The sequence below is a fragment of the Anarrhichthys ocellatus genome, unplaced genomic scaffold, assembly GCF_004355925.1.
Source record: "Anarrhichthys ocellatus isolate YVR2014 unplaced genomic scaffold, GSC_Weel_1.0 scaffold97, whole genome shotgun sequence".
NCBI lineage: Eukaryota > Metazoa > Chordata > Actinopteri > Perciformes > Anarhichadidae > Anarrhichthys > Anarrhichthys ocellatus.
Genome location: NW_022280127.1, coordinates 269,638 through 292,901, shown reverse-complemented (window position 1 = coordinate 292,901; position 23,264 = coordinate 269,638). Strand labels below are relative to the sequence as shown.

The 23,264-nt window shown below is 42.6% G+C and overlaps 1 protein-coding gene across 1 annotated transcript in view; it reads right to left on the bottom strand.

Annotated features, from left to right (window-relative positions):
* The window catches only part of LOC116399015 (netrin receptor UNC5D-like), a 172,730-nt gene that overhangs the window by 31,321 nt on the left and 118,145 nt on the right, over window positions 1–23,264 (bottom strand). The window contains exons 4-7 of the mRNA XM_031875834.1: window positions 20,489–20,560; window positions 19,516–19,906; window positions 12,941–13,025; window positions 523–694 (exon numbers count right to left, since the gene is read on the bottom strand). Coding sequence (XP_031731694.1) covers window positions 523–694; window positions 12,941–13,025; window positions 19,516–19,906; window positions 20,489–20,560 — 720 coding nt within the window. The remainder of the gene's footprint in view (window positions 1–522; window positions 695–12,940; window positions 13,026–19,515; window positions 19,907–20,488; window positions 20,561–23,264) is intronic.

Below are 23,264 nucleotides of genomic sequence, written 5' to 3'. Positions count from 1 at the left end.
CGCTGTCTAGAGACATGGAAACAACGGAGCAGTATGGCGGTCACACACAGTAAATGTCATTCCATTATCTTACCATCGTATCTCATGTAGAGTGAGACAGGTGGTTGGGTTGAAAAGGATTTCATTTAAATACTGGTTAAATTAAAAACAATGAGATACTGATATATATGGAGCCTAGATGGTGACATCACAGCACGACCTCAACAGCACATATACTGTTTTTTACTTTTAGGCTGTGACTGATATTTTAATGGTGTTTACTCTGTCTACAAAATCTGCACTTCAATGTCGTTTATAATCTAGTCTTGAGATGTAGCAGGCTTTGCACTACAATCCTAAACAGGGGAAACCCTGAGGGTTGGCTTGTTTACCCTGCCTTCACTCCTGTGGACATTTAGCTCCAACAAAAAAAGAATAGAACCATTGGGGGGAAAAAGACAATGGAGGGGAGCCATGTCTGAGCCGAACCAATATCTTGACGGGGTGTACTGTACTTGACAGGTGTGGGCCCGCAGCTCTCACCTCCCATTTGCTGTCCTGGGTTTTCCTCTTGAGCTGGACGTTCCAGTTCTCTGTGTCCACCTCGGCGCAGTGAGCGATGGTCATGGCCACCGGGGTGAAGAGGTCCAGGACCGGAGGGCCGTACGTCACCTCTGGGCCCAGGAGGATTTCACAGCCTTCCAGTGTTTGGACACTGAACACACACCGTGACACACACACACAGAGAGAGAATGAGACACATTGTATAAGATACATGAAAATAAGCTGGCAGCAGAATGTTAGAAATTGCAGGGCATCGCATTTCCTGCACAGATGCAGTCTTAATGTTAGCATGTCTGCAATACATTAGTATACTGCAGGACTGAAAAACACTTAATGTGAAATGCTTAATGAAGAGAGTGGTTTTTTTTCCTCACCAACATGATCCATAATCTGTGATAAAAAAACAATTTTCACTCAAGAAAAGGTGGAACAGAACAGCCACCTTGTGCTTCGTGTTGTACATGGCGGCACCTTTCTTGCTGTAAGCACTGTTAAGATTGTGGCCACTGTTCTCCACTGACTTGACCATATTTAATTAATAAATACATGTATTAATTAAATTAAATCTCACCTTGCCTTCAGACAGCCCTTTCTGATGGGGAAGTGAATCACACAACAACACAAACAAACCAACTCCCATGTTCCGCGAGGTAAAGTGACTGTTTCTGTCAAAGGAGTATGGTGGCTTTGAAGACAGCATAGATAGCAGCTTCAGTCCCACGTCAGAAGGGGCTCTCTGACAGCCAGGTGAACCGGTAAAAATATTGTAAATATAGCGTACACTTAAATTGATATCGGTCTTTTTAATGTGGCTAAAATAAGTTATGCTGCTGACCCCCGACCACAGCAGTACATCGCTTTGCTCCAGCGGCGTGCTGAACGCTATCTACTTTCGGTAATACACTGACAATTGATGAGTACCTCATACAAATCCCTTTAATATCTCTGTTTTAGCTGCTGCGGCTACATAAACAAGGGTGGACTCTTGCTGCTGGAATATACCACAGTGCTACAGAGCCTGGCTCTGTAGCACTGTGGTATATTCCAGCAGCAAGACTTCAGGACTGCAGGACTTCGTTCAGGCACAGGTGAAAAAGTCACTGCGATCAGCCAGTGAGCTGGAGTGAGCTCATTAAAAAGTAGCTTACAACGAACAGTGGATTGCAAGTGGATGGTGGCCCCGGCAGCCGCGGTGGTTGGTTTTTAGAAAAAAGGGCAGGCGGGGTTGTGACAGAGGAGATCAATGCCTCCACAAAGCTTTCTAAGCTCACATCAGACCAGAGATCTGAGTGTTGATTTTTTACCGTTTCCTCCTTTGAATGGGAAGTGATTCATAGTCGTCACGGAAGCAGCAGCTTGAACGTACAGCACGCTACACACTGCCTTTAAACTAACAGGTTGGGAATGAGGAAGAATGATAGTAGTAGCGAACTAGAGCTGGACTCAACACCTGCTGTATAAGAGCCTGCTTATTAAAGATATTCCAGTTCATTCCAACTTATTTCTGATCATCATTTCTATCAGTTTATCACTACGACAACAAGAAAGAAACATGAAAGACGGAAGGAAAATGATGCTCAGAAAGGTTGCAAACAGCTTAGTCAGATCTAAACCACCTTAGCACTGTGTGAAAAACAAACATATGAGGGGAGGTCCCAAAGCAGAGGGCTTGTCCAGTGTTTGTATTTCATGTCTTGCATTTTGTCTTACATATCAAAACACTGACGTTTGATGAAGAAAGGTGTTATACACATACATTGTTAACTCAAACTTTCCATCACTTTGGTCCGGACTGAAATTAATCACAAATGACTTTGAAGAGCCTTTGATCTTTCCTGTCCTGCCACCAGCATGTCAAAGATTTTACTTTTCCAGTGAAACATCTCTACCTCTCCCCGACAGATAGTCGATATTCATGGTCCCGAAAGGATGAACCCTAATGACATTGGTGATTCATTCACTTTTCTTCTATCACTACCATCTGGTAAAAAATGTCCAATACTTTAGTTTATAGATATATATATATATAGATATCAATACTTGCAAAACTGATGACATTCCCTTCAGCAGTACTTTGTGTTGTTTTCTAAGTAGTAAATGTTAGTAGGGCTGAACTGAATAGTTCTAAACTTCAAATCTTAGTCATGACATTCATACCATTTACATTTGTATTCTAAAAGCAACATTTGATTACTGCACAGCTTGTTTTCTTGTTCTTTTGCACGTCTAGTCGTTCTAGTTAAACTCTGTATTTCTGCACAGTTGCAGATAGAGATTAGGCTGCACCAAGGCACCATTGCTAAAATTTCCCAAGATCGTTAATATCCTCTGCTCTCGTGTTTCACCAGCTTCTCAATCACACAGAGCGGAGCAGAGGAGAAACAGGTGACGTGCAGATAACCAATTACAAACAGGCTTGTAGTGAACAGTATTAAACTATTTGTAGAATTAGTCCAGTGTGTCCATTGGTTCCAGTGGTGGCTGGGTAGGATTGTTTCCGACTCACGTGATAAAAATGGTGTGGTGTATAGTCCAAAAGTAAAAATATTTTCAACAATTCATAACATGTTTTTATCTAACAAAATAATCTGCTTCACTCCATGTTGGTGTTTAGGACTTTCAAAAACAACTTCTTCACTGCGGTCAGAAACAGTTTGCTCTCCCGCTTGCCGCACACAAAGGGGGGCACGCACTGACGAGTTACGTTCATTACAGACTGGCTACTATGCCATTTATTCCGATGAAGTACTTTATTTAAATTTAGGGTGATGACGTCATAAAATATGACAGACATTTAAAGCTGCATTCAAAAAGCTGAATAGAAGCTTTGAACGTTAAAAAAATTGCTACAGCCCTAACGTTGGCACACATTTTGAACACTGCTGTAGCCAAGTGCGTCCTCAGACAACAGATAGCGTGGCTGTGGAGTCTTAATCTTGTCTTACAACGTGCCGATTTCAGATTGAAAGAAGTGAGCACACCCAACATGTCGGCAAATGTTTGAGGTAGTGGGTCTCGAAACTGTGACGGACCCTTAAAACAGACAGTTGTGGTGAAAACATTACCTTTCGCGTTTGTTTTCTCTTTCAATGAGTTTGGCTAAATTTGGAAGCTGTTTTATAACTTGTGTAATTGTCTGACTGCTTGTCCTTCTTGTATTTAGTGATAGAGGGTGACTGTGGCTCAGTGGAGGAGCAGGTCGTCCTTCAGTCAGAGGATCAGCAGTTCGATGTGTCCTTGGGCAAGACACTTAAGCCCATGAATGTCTCCCTGCGGTTTATGAATGCCCTGATGCATGGTAGCTGCTGCCATCAGTGTATGAATGGGTGAATGACATGTTGTGTGTTAAAGCGCTTTGAGTGGTCGGAAGTCTAGAAAAACGCTGTTCAAGTACAAGTCCATTTGCCACATTCCCAGATCTAAGCATTTAATAAAAATACATCAATATTAATCATTGCAAATCTTGGCCACAACTAGAATTACCAGAATTATCCTTCATATTTTATAAATGCCACCGTCCACATTCTCAATGCCTAATAAAAGCATTTCCACATCTACTTCTTTCTCATTCTCTAACTCATTTCATTCTCTGGTGCTCAGAGATTGCTCATTACTTTTGTGTGAAGAAAGACTGATGGAGTCACATCACGTCGCTGTCCACCTATACATCACGACATAAGTACCATGGTGGTTTCCCACTGAGCCACACACAGCCATGCTGCAAATGTATCCTCTCACTGTGCTGCTTTTTGGATAAAATCATCCCTTTTAATTTTTTTTTTTTCGTGTTCTCCTACGAATGTCGGGCAACACGAGCGATCGGTGTGCCTGAGTAATCTTCTGCAGTGCACAATCAGTCCATGCGAGAAAATTACTTTGTTTAGGAAAGGATTGTAGTTTGGGTTAAAATAAGTACATTTATGACGTACAATATGTACACTTGTTACGTATCATGTGTATGCGGCGTTAGAGAAGTATGTAAGTTACATGACAAAAGTAAAAAAAGTAAAAGTTACGTTAATTAAAATAAGTCAACATGGACTTTTAGTTTTACTTTTAGTTTAACTCTCTTTGTCGGTCTTTATGCTACGCTGACCTCCTTCCTTGCTCACGACTACGCGGGTTCCACGAGTTATCATGCATTACTTTTTTCTAGGTAAATGTACAAACAGCGAATGAGAACAGCCTGCTTTAAATGGCAAATGATACACCACAGACCTGATCGTCTTCTTGCAATGCAATGACGCTTAACCGTTAACTCTTAACCGTTTCAAAAATGCTACTCTAACTTTATTTATTCCTTCTGTTAGCCCAGGGGTTGGCAACCCTCTTCAGCCCCTCTGTTGTGGCTCCTTGAGGCTACATCCACACTAATACGTTTTCGTTTTAAAACGGAGTTTTAACAAACAAAAACGATCTCCGTCCACACGGCGTTTCAGCATCGTTTTCGAGATGATCTCCATCCAGACTAAAACGCCTGAAAACGAATATCACGTCACTATTCACGTACACTGGGCATGCGAGTAGGTGCCGGTTGCTCAAAGCCGCTAACGTGACTTCAGACGGCCACTCCGTAGGTCTGATAAAGCCGCTGGACACGCCGCTCACTAATCGCTCCAATAACAGCTGCTTCCTCCGCAGAAAGATTGAATTTAAGCTGCTAGTAAAGACAACAAGGTCAGCAACACCTGTAATGAGTTGTCCATGTTGAATTAACCTGGTAGTCAATCGGTAATCAATGCTGTTGTTGTTTGTGATCTTCCAGGAAAGGGTCGCGTGATAGGGGCCTGACGAATCAGGGAAGGACACGTCGTGACTGCTAAGAACCAATCAAGTACCGAACGTGGGCGTCTACGTCATCGTTTCTAAACTTATAAGTTTACGGTCGTCCACACGAAGACGTAACCCCGGAGTTTTCAAACTCCTCCGTTTTCGGTGTTGAAAACTCCGGCGTAGTGTGGACGCTCAGTGTAAATGTAGCAAAACATGTGATTTCAAATGAAAACATAGTAGTGTGGACATGGCCTCAGGCTTTGACAAAAAATAACATGGAAATAGATAACGGTTATTTTTAATTTATTTTTTGCCCAGTGGACAATCTTTCAAAGGGAACACCTCTTATCTTGGAGTTTGAGGTGATACTGTGTCACTGAAAATAAAAAATGTTTTAATATTTTGTCAACTAAAATGTGCGTCACATCCTATTATGTCGCTGTCAAGCGCCTTTCTCTGCAGGTGGCTAATCATGTTTGCAGACCCTCGCCCTCGGTAAACTATAAATGGATAAATCCAAAAAAAGAAAAGTCACGGAGAAAAATTGAGAGTTTAATTCTGTGTGGACGTCGTATGCTTGATATGTGGCGAGAAATCTGCAGACAACAAAAAATGTAATGTTGAAAGTCACTTCCAGAACAAACACACAGCATTTGCTGAAAAGTATCATGCTGGAGATGAGCGAAAAAGAGCGATTTCTCAACTGTTGCAGCAAACTGAGCAGGTTTTCTCCTCTTAATAAGAGTTTGATATTGTTATAACAGGTAAAATAGCAATGACATGTCAAGAATTGTCTTTATTCTTGTTCTATGATTTCATAAATACAACAAACTATAGTTTTTGTATATATAATATAACTATATATAAAACTTTATAAGCTGTGATATCAAATAGCTTTTGCGGTTCCAGACAAATTTAATTTGGTGGAAAATAGGGAAAAATGGCTCTTTGGATAGTAAAGGTTGTCGACCCCTGTGTTAGCCCAACTCCTCAAAACGTTTTTTCTTTTTCATGAAGAGACATGTTAAGTAAGCATCTGAACTATTACAATGGCATATCTGAATGAAATGCTGCTTCATGGTAAATGCTCTTTCTGGCTGCTCCACTACCACGACTCCAGACTTCCAAAGTACTGCCTCAACATTTGACCCTCCATCTCATTGCACACTCACCCTGAGCTCACAGTCGGTGTTTCTGTTATGTCAACAGCAAAACCCCTTCTCCGGACTGCTCCGGAGGGAGCACTCGATCCCTCAGCCAACAGCGCAGAGCCTGATCACACACTAAATGCAAAGTGCAGGCAAGGAGCAGACTACCTCCTCCTTAACCAGCCTGAGAGTCGGGCAGCGACCTTAAAGAAGCGTCTGAAGCCGGCAGACTCTCTCAATTCCACTTGTCATCATGGCGAAGGGCTCTGCGCCGCAGCTACTGGAGCCCCTCGACGAGCTGCATTATTTAAAGTGAGCAATGACTCACTCCCTCGGAGACCCAGGGAGCCGTGCCAACTGGCAGATTGGGCCAGCGGAGAGGAGGCGGCGGGCTTAATAAATGCACACATTAGCACGCTCCATTAGCTTCGCCTTTATTTGCTTGTAGTCTCCCACCTGCTTGTCCCACTGTGCTTTTGTCCATTTTTGACGCGGACACCTTATGTGGCGCATGGATACATTAATCAAACAGGCATCTAGAGGTGAGGCTCCGTACATCGCTCCAAATATCTCGCAGAGGCATGCACTTTTAGTTCTCCTGCTTCGATCATTCACAACATCTATCTTCTGCTACCGTCTCCTTTCAACTGCAAGGCCTTCATCACAACGACTTCAGTAATCAAGGACTGACAAAGTTAAACACTGTAAAACCTTAACGACACCTTAAGCTAATGGCCGATCTGTTTAAAAACAACATCACAGTGCTCTGTGCCTTGATTTATAATGACTATTGCACCAACTTTGACTTCATCTGTGATCCCAGACCTTGGCCCTCTGTAGCCCCACTTGACTGGGCATATGAGTGTAAGCAACACGGTTAATCACTTGAAACAAGTCATCATGCTATTTGGTCACTTATCATTGAGAGGGCGATTCTAAAACTATAAATAACTTCAGAAGCAACAGTGCAGTGACACAGAAACAGTGGCATGTTTTGTCAAGTTAAGCCTTACTGTGTATTTGTCTCGCTTTTGTACTAAACACATTGCTTCTTAAATCATATCCAAAACAACCATGAAATATAATGTGCGGGCCACATTTACTACCGCCACTACTGCTTTTAATATTGATCATACCAATATGCCATTTTTGCCATGAACACTACATTATGGCGAATTTCAGTGTCTTGAGCTCTAAAGGTGCAATGTGTAAGATATGGCCAGAATTTGAAATGAACTTTATCTTCAACCGGACGTGAAGAAGTCACAGTGTCGGCGTGTCAAAGACGTCTATGTTTTGTGTTGCAGAGATATCTACTGAGATGAGTGTGCTAACCAGCTAGCCCCGGTCCGTCCCGTCTTGTAACACCACTTGTACCTCGATCGGCGATTGTGAGTCACTGTAGCGTCCAGCCTGTCCTCAATTCATAAAATAGAGTTTTATTTGTATAGCCCAATATCACAAATAACAAATTTGCCTCAGGGGGCTTTACAATCTGCACAACATACGACATCATACGACATACGACATAATAGCAGTAGTAGCACCAATAATAGCAGAATCATAGCCCTCTGTTTGTTTGGAACAGGTGTCCAGATCTCACACATCGCACCTTCAACTGCTGTTTCAGAGGTTCATCCATCCCGATGTACTCTATACTCGTCAGTACAACGTATCAGGCTCATAGTTATTGGTTATGAGTCCATCAACGGAACCTGAATGCCTAGCAGTCAATTGTTCACTTTCCAAAGTCCGATGTTCTTGTTTTGATGAAGTCAATAAAGGACTCACGCGCGGGTGTGTGTGTGTGTGTGGATGGATGTTAGCTGACTCATGGGTCTTTTTCAACAGCAAATGGAAAAGATGATGGCCGTACTGAAAATCAATGTCCACTTTAATCCCCATCCCTTTAAAACAAACTTTATATTTTCAAAGTTTGTATTGCACTGAAAATAAAGCAATGAAATCCTTTAAACATGTCATTAATACAGGTCTTACTTTGAAGACGTGCTTGATTTATTGGTGGGGCCTTAGGGATTGCAATGCCAATCGATGTTGGGCAGTCTGCCCTTTACACTTTATTCAACACAAGATATCTCAACAACTTTCAAGATTTCTATGAAATTTGCTGCTTATATTCATGGTTCTCGGAGGATGATGTAATGATCCCTCGGTTTTTCCTCCAACACCACTATTGGGCCAAAGTTTGCTCATATACAAAATCTAACGGGCAGAATATATCAAAATCTAATAAGCAAATTCATTCTTCTTCTCAATTCTGGATGTTCTATGAGCTGTTCTCTAGCGGGCCCATCAGTCCAAAATGTAAACTTGACGCTGAAAACTCTTGAAAGGTTTTTGCACTTGGCTGAGGTAAGTGAAGCACGTGACTTCAATGGCATACTGTACATGCTGCTGTGATGAGATGTGAACCTGCATCACACAAGCCACACACAACAGCAGGCAGGCGAAGGCCTCTGTCCTCACGTTAGTGTAAATGGGTAGAGGAAGTCTTCTGGGATCTCAGTTTGAACTTCGACAGCTATTCATTTCAAAAGTTTAATGTCACCTTGGTGAGGACAGAGAGTTGAGTGCTCTGGACCGAAACCACGAGCGACGTGTCCATGCGTGTGGATCTGTGGACCGTGAGAGCTGGTCGCTTCATGGAGGAGCTGCTACAGCTCTCCATCCAGAAAAAAACCCAGATCAGCCACTCTGCTGAGCTGAGAGTCTGACCAGAGGGCCGAACATCCCTGCAGGACGCCGTGTCACACCCATACGTGCTGGTGCACTTCTACCGACAACCACGTATACTAGATTATCGTCTTAACTCTCAAACTCTAGAGGACAGATTCTGCAAAGCGCTTTGTGTGTTCTGAGTTTTTCTTTGTCTGTTTTGTACAATAAAACCGAACCGGGAACGTCTGGACCACAACAAATAACAAGCAGCACTATGTCCCAAATGGTCACCTCTTACATAAAGCACACATATGGAAACTAGTTTCATCATTAAAAGCTCTTTTCCGACCAGGACAAAGCCGTTTCTGCCTCAATAGATTGAGGGATTTATCTCGCAATACAAAGCGCCCCATAAAACCTCGGAGGCAGAAGGCAATATGTCTGACCTAAGCAAAACTGTGCCTTCAAAAGATTTAGATGAGCCTTTGAAAAGCTCCAAGAACACATTTAAAAAAAAAGAAGAAAAAATAAGCTTTAATGGAACCCTATCAGGGTGTGGAGGAGGAGGTTGGACAGGGTTTGGGGGCTTGGACGCTGCAGCGTTTTTTTCCCCGTGTCCTCCGGGCCTCCAGGATGCAGACAGTGATTGACAGCTGGCTGAGATGACAAGCACAACAGCCCACAGGGAGAAATATAGGTGTCTAAAGTAAGCATCCCCCAGCTCACACCAAGCGACGGAAAGAAAGAAAGAAAAGCACTTGAAAAGCTCATCTGTGGTCAGAAACACATACTGTCAGGTTGAAGCCTGAAATATTTTGATGCGTTTCAAAGGTGGATAAACCAGCGGGAGGAAACCCGACGCTTTGTGCTGGCAGGTGAAAGTGTATAACAGGAGATGAAGGCAGCTCGGGATCCTCTTGTAAAGATGTATAGAGGCGTCATGGATTACACACGCACTATACATTTCAACAACACTGCGCTGTAGAGGATTTGCTGCAAAAAAGCCTGAGATTCATGGGTTCTATATACCATATTGTAACCCCACAGACAACAAAGTGAAGCTGCTCGGCATTCCTTGAGATCAGTAAAAAAATTAGACTGAGTGCCTTTAAAATTTTACACGCATAGCTCACTCGATCCGGCACCGTTTGCATCTTATTATTTCAATCTTTATTATTTAAACCCGACGCAAATGTGTGTGCAGTTTGTGTGCAGTTTGTGGGGTCTCCTTTGTCCACGCGACTTTGTTCAAGCGGAGCAGTGTGAATAAACAGTGACACTTCAAAGGAAACTGGAAAGCCCTTGTGGCTCTCCGTGGGGAGGTGGCTCTCTCCCCCCCACCCCCCGGAGAGACGCTGAGTCCATCCGAGGGTCGTTACCTAGCTGTGGTCGGAATACATAATGCGCGAGCTGCAAAGATGAAAGGCCTCGGGAGACGTCTGCGCCTTCGATTCCGCCGCCACTCTTCATTCATCACCGTACTCATCCTCGTTTAAACGAGCTTCCCGGGTCGTGACTCTCTTCCAGAACACCACGTTGTTGACACCGAGTGGAGTACATAACTACATATTGACTCTCCGCAGAGTAGTGGGGACAAAAAGAAAAGAGATTGGAGGTTTGACTTTGGATCCTACGAGTCGGTTGGTTAAATGAAGGACTCAACTTTCCACAGCCCCTTCCTCCCAGGGGCGCACAGCGTGAACTTGTGTTTCTCCCCAGCAGCTGGGACATCAAAGCCCAGACTATCACCTGTGGAGGGGCTTCTGGAAAAGAACGCCAGTAGCACGGCACCTAGAGGACTGGTCAGGACAGGAAGTGGGAGAGAGGCCACGTCTGTCACACAGCCTGACAGTAAACACACAGAGAGGCGGGGAAGACCACGAGGAGGGTCTGACTGCACTACTGCCCACTAATACATCTATTATCAATGCAGTCATGTCTATACGCATGACTGCATTGAAAAGCCCATAATTATGGTTCTTTACCAATATGTTAGTGCTACAACTACAACCACTGTCTCTACTAATAATAACAACAACGACAACTATACAATAATAACAACAACAATACAATAAAAATAATATTAGAGTTAATAATAACTTCATTATTTATAATAAAAGTCATTATAATAATACTTATAATAATTATAATGGAGGCAACAATCGAAACTAAGTGATCAAAATGAAAAAGTGTTTCTTTTCGAAGTAAACTTGATGTTTTTGGATTGCATATACACATTCTTTATGTTTGTAAGCAAACACAGTCAGCAGCCTACTTAAAGTAGAAATGTGTGGGCAACTAATAACAACTTAGATTACTTATTATTAATTGATCTCTTTATCAATTTTATCAATTTCTTTTATCAATTTCTACAGGATAAGGTAAAAGATATTCTATGTCCATGTCAACAAATTCCAGGAAAAGAGTCAAATCCACAATGAATGTGTTGTGTGTGTATCATAGTTTGATCTATCTTTTCCCTGTGTCCCATGGGAGTTCTCTTGTTGAGATGTGCCTCACTGTCGCACCGGGTGACATGTTCCTTCCTGCATTAAGGATTACGAGGCGGCCGCATCGGTCAAATTCCGTCCCGCCTCCAGTTCGCGGCAAAACTCTGACTTCCTGTGTCTTCATGGAAAACACCATTTCCTAACAAGCATTGCACTTCATGGGTTTCTGGCAATTGTGCATTTTTGACTGGAACCCTAAAAAGCGGGAGCCCGCCAAAGTCTGCCACTGACTGAGTAGGTGGGTGAGTGATGTAATTACACCATCGGTTATTGCACTTTCAAATGAATATGCGCCGCAGTGTTCCGCTGGTAACGTCTTCGCCACCACAGCGAAGAAAAAAAGATGACTAAAGAAAAGTAGGCTAAACATTCTACAATCAATCAAATGGATTGATCATAGAATTGTTTGTAGCATAAGATTTATACACATAAACCGTATACTCTCTGTACAGATGTGAGGTATCGTAGGGCTCTGGGTGCACACCTATGGCTACAATATTTCTTTCCTCAATTTCTCATTCCGCCCGGCACGATGTTGCAGCTACTCCCCTGCCTTTTGCATTGGCTTTGTATGTAATCACGTCGAGAAAAAATTGGTGTGAACACAGCACAACAGTTTTTACCACAATTTAGCTCACTGACCAAACAGTACCTAGGACCTACGACGTGATCAGGATGGCACAACCTCCGCCTCATTTTGAGCCAGGAAAGACCCTGACACCATTCTGCAGCTGTTTATACTCAAAACAGCGTCAAATGTGGATTAATCCGCCACTGAAAGTAGTCCTCAACAAAACACTATTTCCATCTGTTGAGTAACGTTTGCTAGACTCTGCAGTGTCCAGCTGTTTTGGGAAATGACCTTTTATCAAAAGGATATGCGAGTTGTTCGTAAAGTCTTTAATAGGAACCAATGAACTCAGAGTAAGTATTGAGAGATGGCCGAACACATTTTTGGGAAAGCGTTCTCACAATCTTTGCAGGTTTGTCTTTTGCAAGTGACATCCCCAAACATTTACAATTCCAGATCTTTTGTTTGCGTGTGACAGCGTTAAACTTGAAACTTTATAACCTGCATCAGCGAGACAACTAAGTGTCGAGAGGTGAAGGTCCTATTGAGCGCCGACTGCGGCCGTAACGAAAGTACCAAAGGACGGTAAATAATTAGAGGGAAACAGGACAGTGGGGACGGGGGATGGAGAGTCAGGCGAGATGGATGATAAGATAGCGGGAGACTGACAGACGGATAGATGCTCGAAATGATATTTGGGTAAACTCTGGTCTCACCTTGCCTCTCCCTGATTGATCACCATGTGCATCTCCCAGGACATATTTTCAGCCACGGCTCCGTGAGGCACCAGCAGGCTGACCCCTGGAAAAACACACAGAAATGTGTCAACAGCAACAACTCCAACAGCCTGACAGTGGAGGTGAAAATAAGGGCTCACAGCATGTCCTACATGCAGGGGTTGTGACAATATTCATGAGAGCTTCTTTTTACTGGAATGAACCGTGACATAGAAAACAATAAAGTTAACCAAACTCAATGTGAATTTTAGGCAGTGGGATTATAAAAATGAAACACTTATCTTAGTACATGCAAACACTAATCATCATAAATGTATCACAAAGTGAAGGAGGATGTATTTATTAGTTTGCTGTAGCAGCAGGTGTAAGATCATTTGTATTGTGCATGGCCATTAGCATCGGGATTCTGAATTTCGATCTGAGCTTCTGGTCCGCCCATTGCTCCTTCAAAATAAAAGTCTAAATAAATACAGATTGCTGTTATGATGTCTAAAACCTGTTACTATTATAAACATACATTCATGTGAGAGAATATTAAAGATCTAAGATGAAACTGACAGAAGGGCGGGACCCAGAGAAAGAAATCTCAATCAAAAACCTGCTACTTCAGCGCCATGGATTCATCAACACACAGCACAGTTAGGCCAAAGATTAAGGTTTGGTAAGTTCAGGCACAAAGACTGTTGGGGAAATTTCCGTTGTCATGGGTAAAAAACATTGACTGTCTGTTGTCCGTGAACAGCAGCCTCCCATGTCAAGGTCCCGAACATGCAGAGCACAGACATATTTGACTTTACTCCATCACTACAGAGTGATGACAGGTGTGTGTTGTCTCTAACAAAACCACATGGTCTCTTAAACCCCGTGTGCTCAAAAGCTAAAGTTTAAACTCCACCTGTGATTTAATCTAAAGCCAGTTGTTGTGTCCTGTAGAAAAAACACAGAGTTCAGCATAATAACACACCAGCATTCAAAACGCCCAGATCCCAAAATGCAATTAATTCCAATGGAATCGCTGCCATTGGTGGATTCAATCATGAAGGCAAGTAAATTTGTGTCTTTGTGCTCTTGACAAATAGCGAGCCTTCTTAACAGTGCTGACTTTTGAGCCAGAGAGAATATGGAGGAAACGTATTTGCTGTGTTGCACCGTTCACTTTTAATGAGGAATGTTTAGAGGACAAGTATGAGACAGGAGTTGATGGAACAAATACACAGTTTTGAGCAAACTGTGTGAACTTTTAAAACTTTTTTCATTACACGTACTCTAACCTATTTTTACTTGCACTTTACATCTTATTCTGTCACATTTTATTCTTCTTCAAATTAGCTTAAAGTTTTCTCTCTCTGTTTTAGTCAGATGTTGTCTTCACGTCTATTGTAAAGCACTTTCAACTACCCGTTCATACAAAACTAAAGTTGTTGTCACTATCTTATCATTGTCTATTTTGTTCAAAAATCCTCAGCACACTTAGTTTGGGTAAATGTTTGAATCATTGGAGTCAGAGATTAGGTGGAAATAAACTGTAAACTCTCTCTCGTTTTGTTTTCCCTTTTTCTTTTTCCAGTCTCTCGAGATATAGAACGCCATCTTGCATTTATTTATGATGACACAGAAATTAGGTAAATAATACATTTACATCCCCAATGGTTTCCAATATAAATATATCTGCATGATGTGTTGTCTAATTATGACATCGCACAGGCTCCCATTGGTTCTTAGCACATACTGTTGGCACCAGAGAGTGTCTATGGCCTGCTGAATTTGGCTCACTGCAGGGAACTTTTTCCCACAGACTGACCTCATATATTATAGAGTGCGGCAGGAATGAGTCGTCAAACCGAGAAATGAGTCGGCATGTTTGCACTTCAGGTTCCCTCGTCTCGAAATCAATGAATGGGTTTTTTAGTGAGATGCCTGAAATAAGGTCCTAAAATACAGTAAAGTTTGGTTCCACAAGAGGAAAATACGTCAGTAAATATCCCAAAAGTCCGTTTCTAACATGTGGCGAAAGGGTCTCATACGTTTGTTTGCCACAGAGCTTATTTTCCCCAATAATCCCAAAAGCGAATGGAGAGATCCCATTTCGGAGTTTAGGGACATATTAGTCACAGCAATTATTTTCACTGACATGATGGTACTTCTGGGACTTGAATCTATCAAACAAAATCTGAAACAGACAAAGAACTAAACCCAGTCATCCAGTCAAGGTTCACCTCAGCAGCCTGAATAGGCATAAAGAGGCACATCAATCAATATTTGAATATTTGAATTGTAAAAAACGTTTGTCTGAATTAGAGACTGTCCAGAAGAAATCTTTCCATTCCTTCTGAATCGCTACACTTTTGATTATGCAACACCTTTCAAGAAGCAAGGAGAGAGAGTTCTGCAGAGCAGCACTGCCCTGCCACTGATGCCTGCCACTATTCATCTGCCTCTGTGTGACTTGAGAGGAGATGAGAGCATGTAAAAGCCCCGCTTTATGAAATAAAAAGGTTCAGAGAAGAAGAGTGGGAGATGACAGATAAAGATGTTTTTTTTTTTTTCAGCTCTATATAAAAATAATACTTTGTAAGACCTCATTCATCTCTTGAATGTGCCTTTCAAGCAGTTTGTTTTCATTAAATAACAATTCGTGTTTGGTGCTGGTGGAGGCTGAGATGAGAGAACTGACAGATGTGAAGCTTGTCAGATACAGCTGGATTTCTTGTGCTGTGTTAAAAGTCTTGCAATATTTAACCCTCTGAGTGACACACCACTGTCGTTAAGAGGCTAAACGAGCTGAGTATTAATTGAGGGGGACGATACTGGCATCATATGAAGCTAGACGACCAGCCACGTCATAGTAGCTTGTCTGGAAGCGGGTTGATTAACGCTGCAAAGTTAGGCTCAATTTGAATGAAGGAAAACTGGCATGGTCATTTTCAAAGGGGTCCCTTGACCTCTCCCCTCAAAATATGTGAATGAAAAGGGTTTCTATGGGTTTGGGTTCAAATAAGCATGTTTGTTGCATATATTAAGTACTTTTGTGTAATGTCATACTTCAAAAGTAAGGTAAAAGAAGACAACATTGATATTTCTCACAGAACACCAACAGCGGTCTTCTGGGTGAAGGTCTGTGCGAGCGTCTGATAATGACGACAATGGGTTTAAGTTGGAGTTGGTTGAAGCGTCGGTGCATCTCATGCAGACACTAAAGGGCCCCTCATTATCACACATGAGGGCCGTGACAAAACGTTGACCAGTCGGGGGTCAGAACGAAGTTGCTCTACGGCACTACAAATACTACATAATACCTGTATTAAGGGGTCACAAGTTGTGTATGTACAAAACTCCAATATTTTAAAACAAAACTAACCGTCCCATTAATTATCACAGGACCCCTTCACTTTATTTTGAAACCTTTTCAAAAGTTCCAAAAACGGACAAACATGCTAACGCTAGCTGTTTCGCTGGTGATATTGGAATCACTCAGTCACAAATGTTAAAAACTAACATGAACATAAGGAGTTTGTTCTCCAGCATCACTGCTGAGTTGTTGACTTGTAGTACATCTTAAATGGCTCGCGTGCTGTACGTGTTGTGAAAGTGACGAAGATATTTTCTTCATGTGCTTTTATTTAGTTCTCTGTGTTTTCTTCATCTGTTCTCACATAGGGACCACGTCTTTTGTAGAAAAGTAGTTAAAATGTTTAAAGTGTGGTCTCAGGATGTTGTTTCCAGAGAAACATGTTGCTGCTAAATTCGTTTAATGACGTTTTCTGAATTGAATCCATTAAATATTTACATCTCCATTGTCTTGGGATAGAGGCAGATATCTCAAAACCTATTGAAGTAAAACAATCTCCACTAGGTGAGTGAGGAAATATGCATTTCTATAGTTTGTGTAAATCCACTCTCATGAACTGCACAGATGTGAGGAATGTTGCTATTTGGGTTCCGTATCACTAAGGTGACTCCAGTAATCTGCAGTGAAGTGCTGCAGATGGCTATTCATTCTAATGAATAGCGGTTCCTCCAGAGCAGGCTGCGTGAGCGCTGCACTTGACAGCACTGACTCATCCACTCAGACCCCTCAGCCGGCAAGACGGCCGCAGGAGGCTGATTTCGCCTCACCTCGGCTACGTACACGAGGGCCACAGAAGAGGGCCGCGAGTGCAGCGGTTCGCGCAGACCATTGACCCGGCGACAACCGGTGAAAAAATCCTCCATTTGTGTTGGCGAGACTCTATGACAGCGCGACCCCGTTTGCCTTTGCCTGAGAGTATGTGGAGGAATAACAAACAGCTACCTGCTCTGGCAACGCCACTGATGGATCTTAGCAACAGCTTGTAATGTTTAAGGTCTGAGGAGATGTATTCATAGTAAGAAAGAACATTCACTTTAGTGATTTTCTCACCTAAGACCACATTCAACTTCTTTTCAGTTTTGTATGTAGCATCTCCTGAAGGCTGAGCAGCAAACATGTGTGGTGCTTAAATCCCTGAACACAGAATACCGACAGTGACACGGGTCAACTATCTCATTTTTGTTTGCTCATTTTCCTCTTCTGCTACTTTGTTTGTAGAAAGAAAAAGGAGCTGGATTTGTTTCTAGTTGAAAGAGGTAGTTCTGGTGTGTTTTCAGTGGGGGTGTATGAGGTGCTCATCAATAGTCAGTTGTTGACCTTCAGCAGATGGCGGTCAGCACGCCCCCAGTTTGAAGAAGCCGACAGGCGTACCGGCACAAGCGTAAAGTAGTGCACTCTAGTGGACGGAAATGACAGCAGAACATATTTCAGCCACCTAAAGAAACCTATTTCATTTTACGTATCCACCTTATTTCAAATAAAAGTATTGTTATATCATTATTTTATTCCTGCATTTGTCTAAGGGGTCTTGTGATTTTGAAGATAACGGCTCCAGTTCCCTGGGGCTGTCTGGTGGCAAGGTAAAGCAGAGAAAATAATATTGAATCTTTGAGGCACCCGTACTCCTGCGTGCTTCATTCAAATCGAGTCGTGCCGACCGCCATCTACTGTGGGTAGCTGATTACGGATAAGCATTTGTACAACCCCACTTCAGAACATTGGAACTATCCCTTTAAATATAACTTGGACAGACGATGTGACCTTTTTTTTTTCGAAAACCTTCCTCTTGGGTGAAGCCGTAAGCTCTTCTGGCTCACTGTCAAAGTAGTGCTTTGCTGATAACAAAGTGATCATGATGAACCAGGCTGGATTTCACCAGGTCTGGAACGTGTCACTTCCCCAGCATTGTATATTACCAACCTGAAGAACAGTTACATTTGGTGGATTCTGAAGGCTTTAAATTGTATTGTTTTTTCTAGACATAAAATACAAAGGGTTGTAGTATTCTTCCCTGCAGAATCATATGCTGTGTGTGGAGAGAGTTTGGTCACGGGGTCAAGTCAAAGTTTTCCTCAAAACTTATTTTTTTCATCATCCGGGGTTGCCAGGCAACCAGTGTATGACTTCAGGAAGTCACTGCTTACAGTTAACAAATAGTCAGGCAAATTAAACAAACACGATGGAATATGCTAATTAGTGAGAGATGCTGTTTGGTGGATTTTCTTATCTTTGGACAGAGCCAGGCAAACTGTTTCCCCGTTTCTAGTCTTTATGCTAAGCTCAGCTAAGCTAAGCTAAGTGTCGAGACATTTAGAGTGGTGTCAGGCTTCTCATCTAGCAAGAAAGCAAATAAGCACATTTCCTGGTTGGTTGTTCTCTGGAACTACAGGCTCAGGAAAAGGCTAGAGCAGATGGAATAGCCAGATAAATAATTAGGAAGCCCCAGACCAGGCTGTGTGACTTATACTGTCAGAAGACGGGACGAAGCCATGGACACCCAGACAGACAGTTCTCATCTTTTATTCCCTCAGTCTGCAGATCCTGAACTCCAGGAAGAACCATACGGGGGCTTTTGGCAACCAAAAAGTACAGGACTTTCAAATAAAAAAACAGCTTTTTCATACCACATTCATGTATTAATGTAGTATCCTTATTATTTTATAGATGTATATTAATGAATAAACCATCATTTTGTTTTATTCTCTGATTATCTGCTGTCAACGGATATGTGTTTAGTACTCTTCGTTCTGTTCTATTCTATTCATAGCCTTGTTGGAAGCCACTGATTTGGATCAGTTTTTAGACAGTGTACCACCTTCTAGAGCCGAGAAAAGTTCAGTGCACCACTTTTTTCTTGTGTGTGTGGGTGTGTGCGTGCCCACAAAACACAACAAAGACGAACTGCACTGTCTTGATGCGCACACAGCGGATCGTTTAACAGCGAGCACCAGGGACGTGGAGAACAACATGGTGGGGACACGATAGATGTTTGTTGTGTCGCGAGGCATTCTGGGAAGGCTGCGCCTCATGCTAAACAGCGCCGGTTCACGGCGGCTTCCATAATGAGCAGCAGCTGCTGCCGCCTCTCATTATGGAAACTCAGAACACGCTGTGTGAGCTTCCTTTTTCGCTATCAACACGACAAAAGACAGAGGTAGCGCCTGTAACGAACGCTGCACTTTCATCCACTTCCTGTGAAGCTCACCGGCGTTTGGCACCACCAGGCGTCCCCCGGGGTGGCCGAACACGCCGTTGGTCCTCGGCTGCTCTCTGCCGGTGCTGAAGGGCCCGTTGAGGGTGACCAGGCCCTTCTTTCGTCTGTCCGCGGTGCCGCTGTAGTCCCGGCTCAGGTCCCGCGGGAAGGTCTCGGCGGGGCCTTTGGCGTGGAACTCAGCCCGTTCGGCTACGCCTAGCGAAACCATAAAGGAGCTCTGGACTTTGACCTTGATGTCCGGCAGGGGGTCAAAGAGCTCTTTGTCTGTGCTGTCCTGGAAGCAGAGGGGCGTGCTGTACGTCCGTCCCACCGTCAAGTCGGGCTGCATGGAGGAGTTGAACAGCAGAGGGTTGCCTTCAGAGATGGAGAGACAGCACAGGGACTCGCATTATGAAGGGAACTGGTTTACCTAATGAATCAAAGCCTGGCCTCTCTGTTTCCTGAACAGTAATCACACATGATAATGGAATTCACTGGTGTCCCAGATCGAATTAATAAGGTCAAGATTGTAGGCTTTTTGTTTTTTTATTTAATAAAGTAAAAGTTGACATTTTAAAAGACTGAGAAGCTAAGAAAAATGTGCCAAGAATTCTTTCATTTTTCATGACAGGAGAGACTTAAAAAAAGAAAAGATGCCGCTCAGTTTGCATGGATTAGATATTATCAGGGGATTTCTGTTTGCAGCACAATACAGTAGATTACTACTTTACAAAAAGCAGACAAAGCAGATCAAAATACATTCCAAATTACCGGACATAGTCAGGCAACATTAATCCAGTTCAAACCAGGATCAAGAGCCACATCTCTGGAAAATGTCCTGCAGCTGACCGGTGAAGCTCCAGGACCAATTAAAACGGCGTGTCCGTGGCGGGCGACTGTGCGCATCAGAGGTAGGGCTCAGGAGCACAACCTGGACAGAAGGTCCAGGGCTCGGAGCCACGGTCAGAGCGTTAGATTTAATTACCAGGCTCACGCGCAGCTTGATCTCCATAACCAATCTGCCGGAGTCAGCTCCTCTGGACCCCGAGTCGTCCTCCTGAAGGACAGGAGGGAGGGCTAGGACGGGGTGTAGGTGACTGCTCTGTAAATGAGAGTAGTCCTTCAGCTCGCAGCGTGGACCCAACAGCCTGAGGAGGGGGCGGGGGGGGGTTCTTCATCTGCCAAACGAAGCGCGCCGCATCGATCTGGCAGACTTGGGCGCGCGGCGGACCCCGGACGAGCCGTGCCAAAATAACGGCGAAGTCACCGAGTCCTTGCTGCCCAGCTGTTGCCTGGCGAGGGGTGCAAGGCGGGAGGCTAATGTTGTTTTATTTTTAGGGAACTCGTTAATTACCGGAGGCGTGATTTGTGACGAGCAGTTTTGGGGGGGTGTTGGTCTTTTGGCTTGCTCTTCAAAACTCAACTTTTCCTGTTGTTTTTGTCTTCCTAAAATAATTCATGACAAATCAGACTATGGAATATGCCACAAATGTATTCATTTAAATACTTTTTTTCGACTATACTATGTATACCATATTATGACTTTGTTATGACATACTTTAACTTTAGTATGACATATGTTTTGTCTTCTGACATACAATATTATGACCTTTTTATATCATATTTAAATGGCATCTTTAGCTTATTTAATTACATTTTTCCCACATACTATATGTACTATGACTGTTTATTACTCTTTTATGATAAGCTTTACTTTTTTATGGTATATTATACTCGAACATTTTGACATTTTTATGTAGTTTGATCTTTTATGACATTATTTGTGAAATACTATACTAAGACTCTTTTATGACTTTTCTTTTCAACTGTGCTGTCTCTCCTCTTCAGGTTCAATTACCAGGAGTGGGGCTTCAGCTAATGACAGCGAATCATTATCGATTCATCTGTTGATTATTTCTCTTGATTAATCAATTCATCATTAAGTGTAGTTCACTTTTCACTACAATGTGCACAAACCAAAGTGCCAAACTGTCATTCTTAATTCGCACCTAAACTATAAAGTCGTGTTCACATCTTTACTCGATGCGTATCACTTTGTGTACAGACTACTGAATCAATACAACTTGTCTGCAAGCATGTCTCATGTCATGTCATGGCAGCACTGTCCTGGTGAGCAGCACTGCAGCACTGTGATCCATTTCAAATGAACGGCAGTAGCAGGAAGTCTAAATAGAATTGCAATTGATTTCCTTTTGATTACTGAGAAAATCTTAAAATGTACAGTAATGTTTCAGTGTTGTAAAATGTGGTTTAGAGGGGAACTACGCATATTTTCTAAATGCATACATGGTGTTCCTATGATGGTCCAAAAATATTAGTGAATGTGAACGACTTCATAGACAATGAATTGGGAAAGATGTTATAGATGACACTGAGAGCATTTAGGGAAATGTTCTGAATACGTGTACATTTTCTGTTTCACAACCAACAACAGGGCACTAGAATAAAGCTCATTTGGGTATAAAAAGAAATTCATTGTCCATGGAGCACCTCCAGACTTTTATACCTGATGACATCATAAGGTTGAGATGCACTACTCTGGTTTCTGGCTTTGAGGGAGAGAGTAGCTCATGTTCACAAATCGTGATTGAACTTTCCTTGGGCATGCAAACAATATATTGGAATTCTTAATTTAAGTGGTGTTCCCCTTTAATGTTTTATGCCTTAAAGCAATACTGTAAGATATAAAATGTCTGATGTCTTTTGTGTTGGTGAGTTTTGCAAATTGAAAGTGAAAATGGAGGAAAATAGTAAAAAATCTTTTTCCCAGAGCTGAAAGTTTCAGCTTCATCTTTTGTTATTTGACCAATCGTGCAAAACGCAAACATATTCACTCTTCAATGATATCTAACACAGAGAAGAATGAAATTCTCCCTTTTGTGAATTTCTGTCCCTTTTACAAATGCTTTGAATGAATAATCGATTATCTAAATGTCTGGTGATCACCAAATCCATTCATAGCAGTGAGTATGTCATTTCATTTCAGCATACAGTATTAATATTGTTGCAGTGATTAAACTGGGCCATCTGTATTGTCGCTGCCGCCACATTAATACTGTATGCCGAAATGAATCCGACATACTCAATCTGAATTTATTAGTAGATTCGGTGATCACTGATGTACTCCATGATTGCACCTGCATAAGAACAATGGTCAGATATAATACGGAATAACAGTCTCAGAGAATTGCTGCTCAGATCGTGTTCCATCATTTTTTTTTACAATATGCATTTTATATTTCCAAACAGTCTAACAGTGACAGCGAACCTCCAGTGCAATGCTACTCTGCAGACATCCCAGCTCTCGGTCAGAGAGCTGCAGCCCGGTGGACATTACCCTTCTGCGGCTGACATTCGATCACTGCAGAAACTTCTCCCCTCCTCCGGTCGAGTGGAGAATGATCTGATTATCGCTTGAGTGTGCATCTTTAAGAACGGCGCGGCGAAAGTGGAATGGCAGCGGCGAGATGAGAGAAGTTAATGAAATGTACCTCAGGTTGAATACCTTGAGGGATAGGTTTGGAATTGGGCCTCTGATTAAAAATCACTCAGAAGGAGAAGTAATGCGGAGAGACGGGGTCAGGTCCGAAGACTCATTCAGCACTCTGCCTTACAGCCGAGAGCCATCCGAAAGCATTTACCAACTCCTTTTAGTATTTCAGGTATGTATTTTCCTTGTGATTATTAGGCATTAAAAAGCTACTGATTTGCAATTAAACACACATTTAGAGACCCCCCCC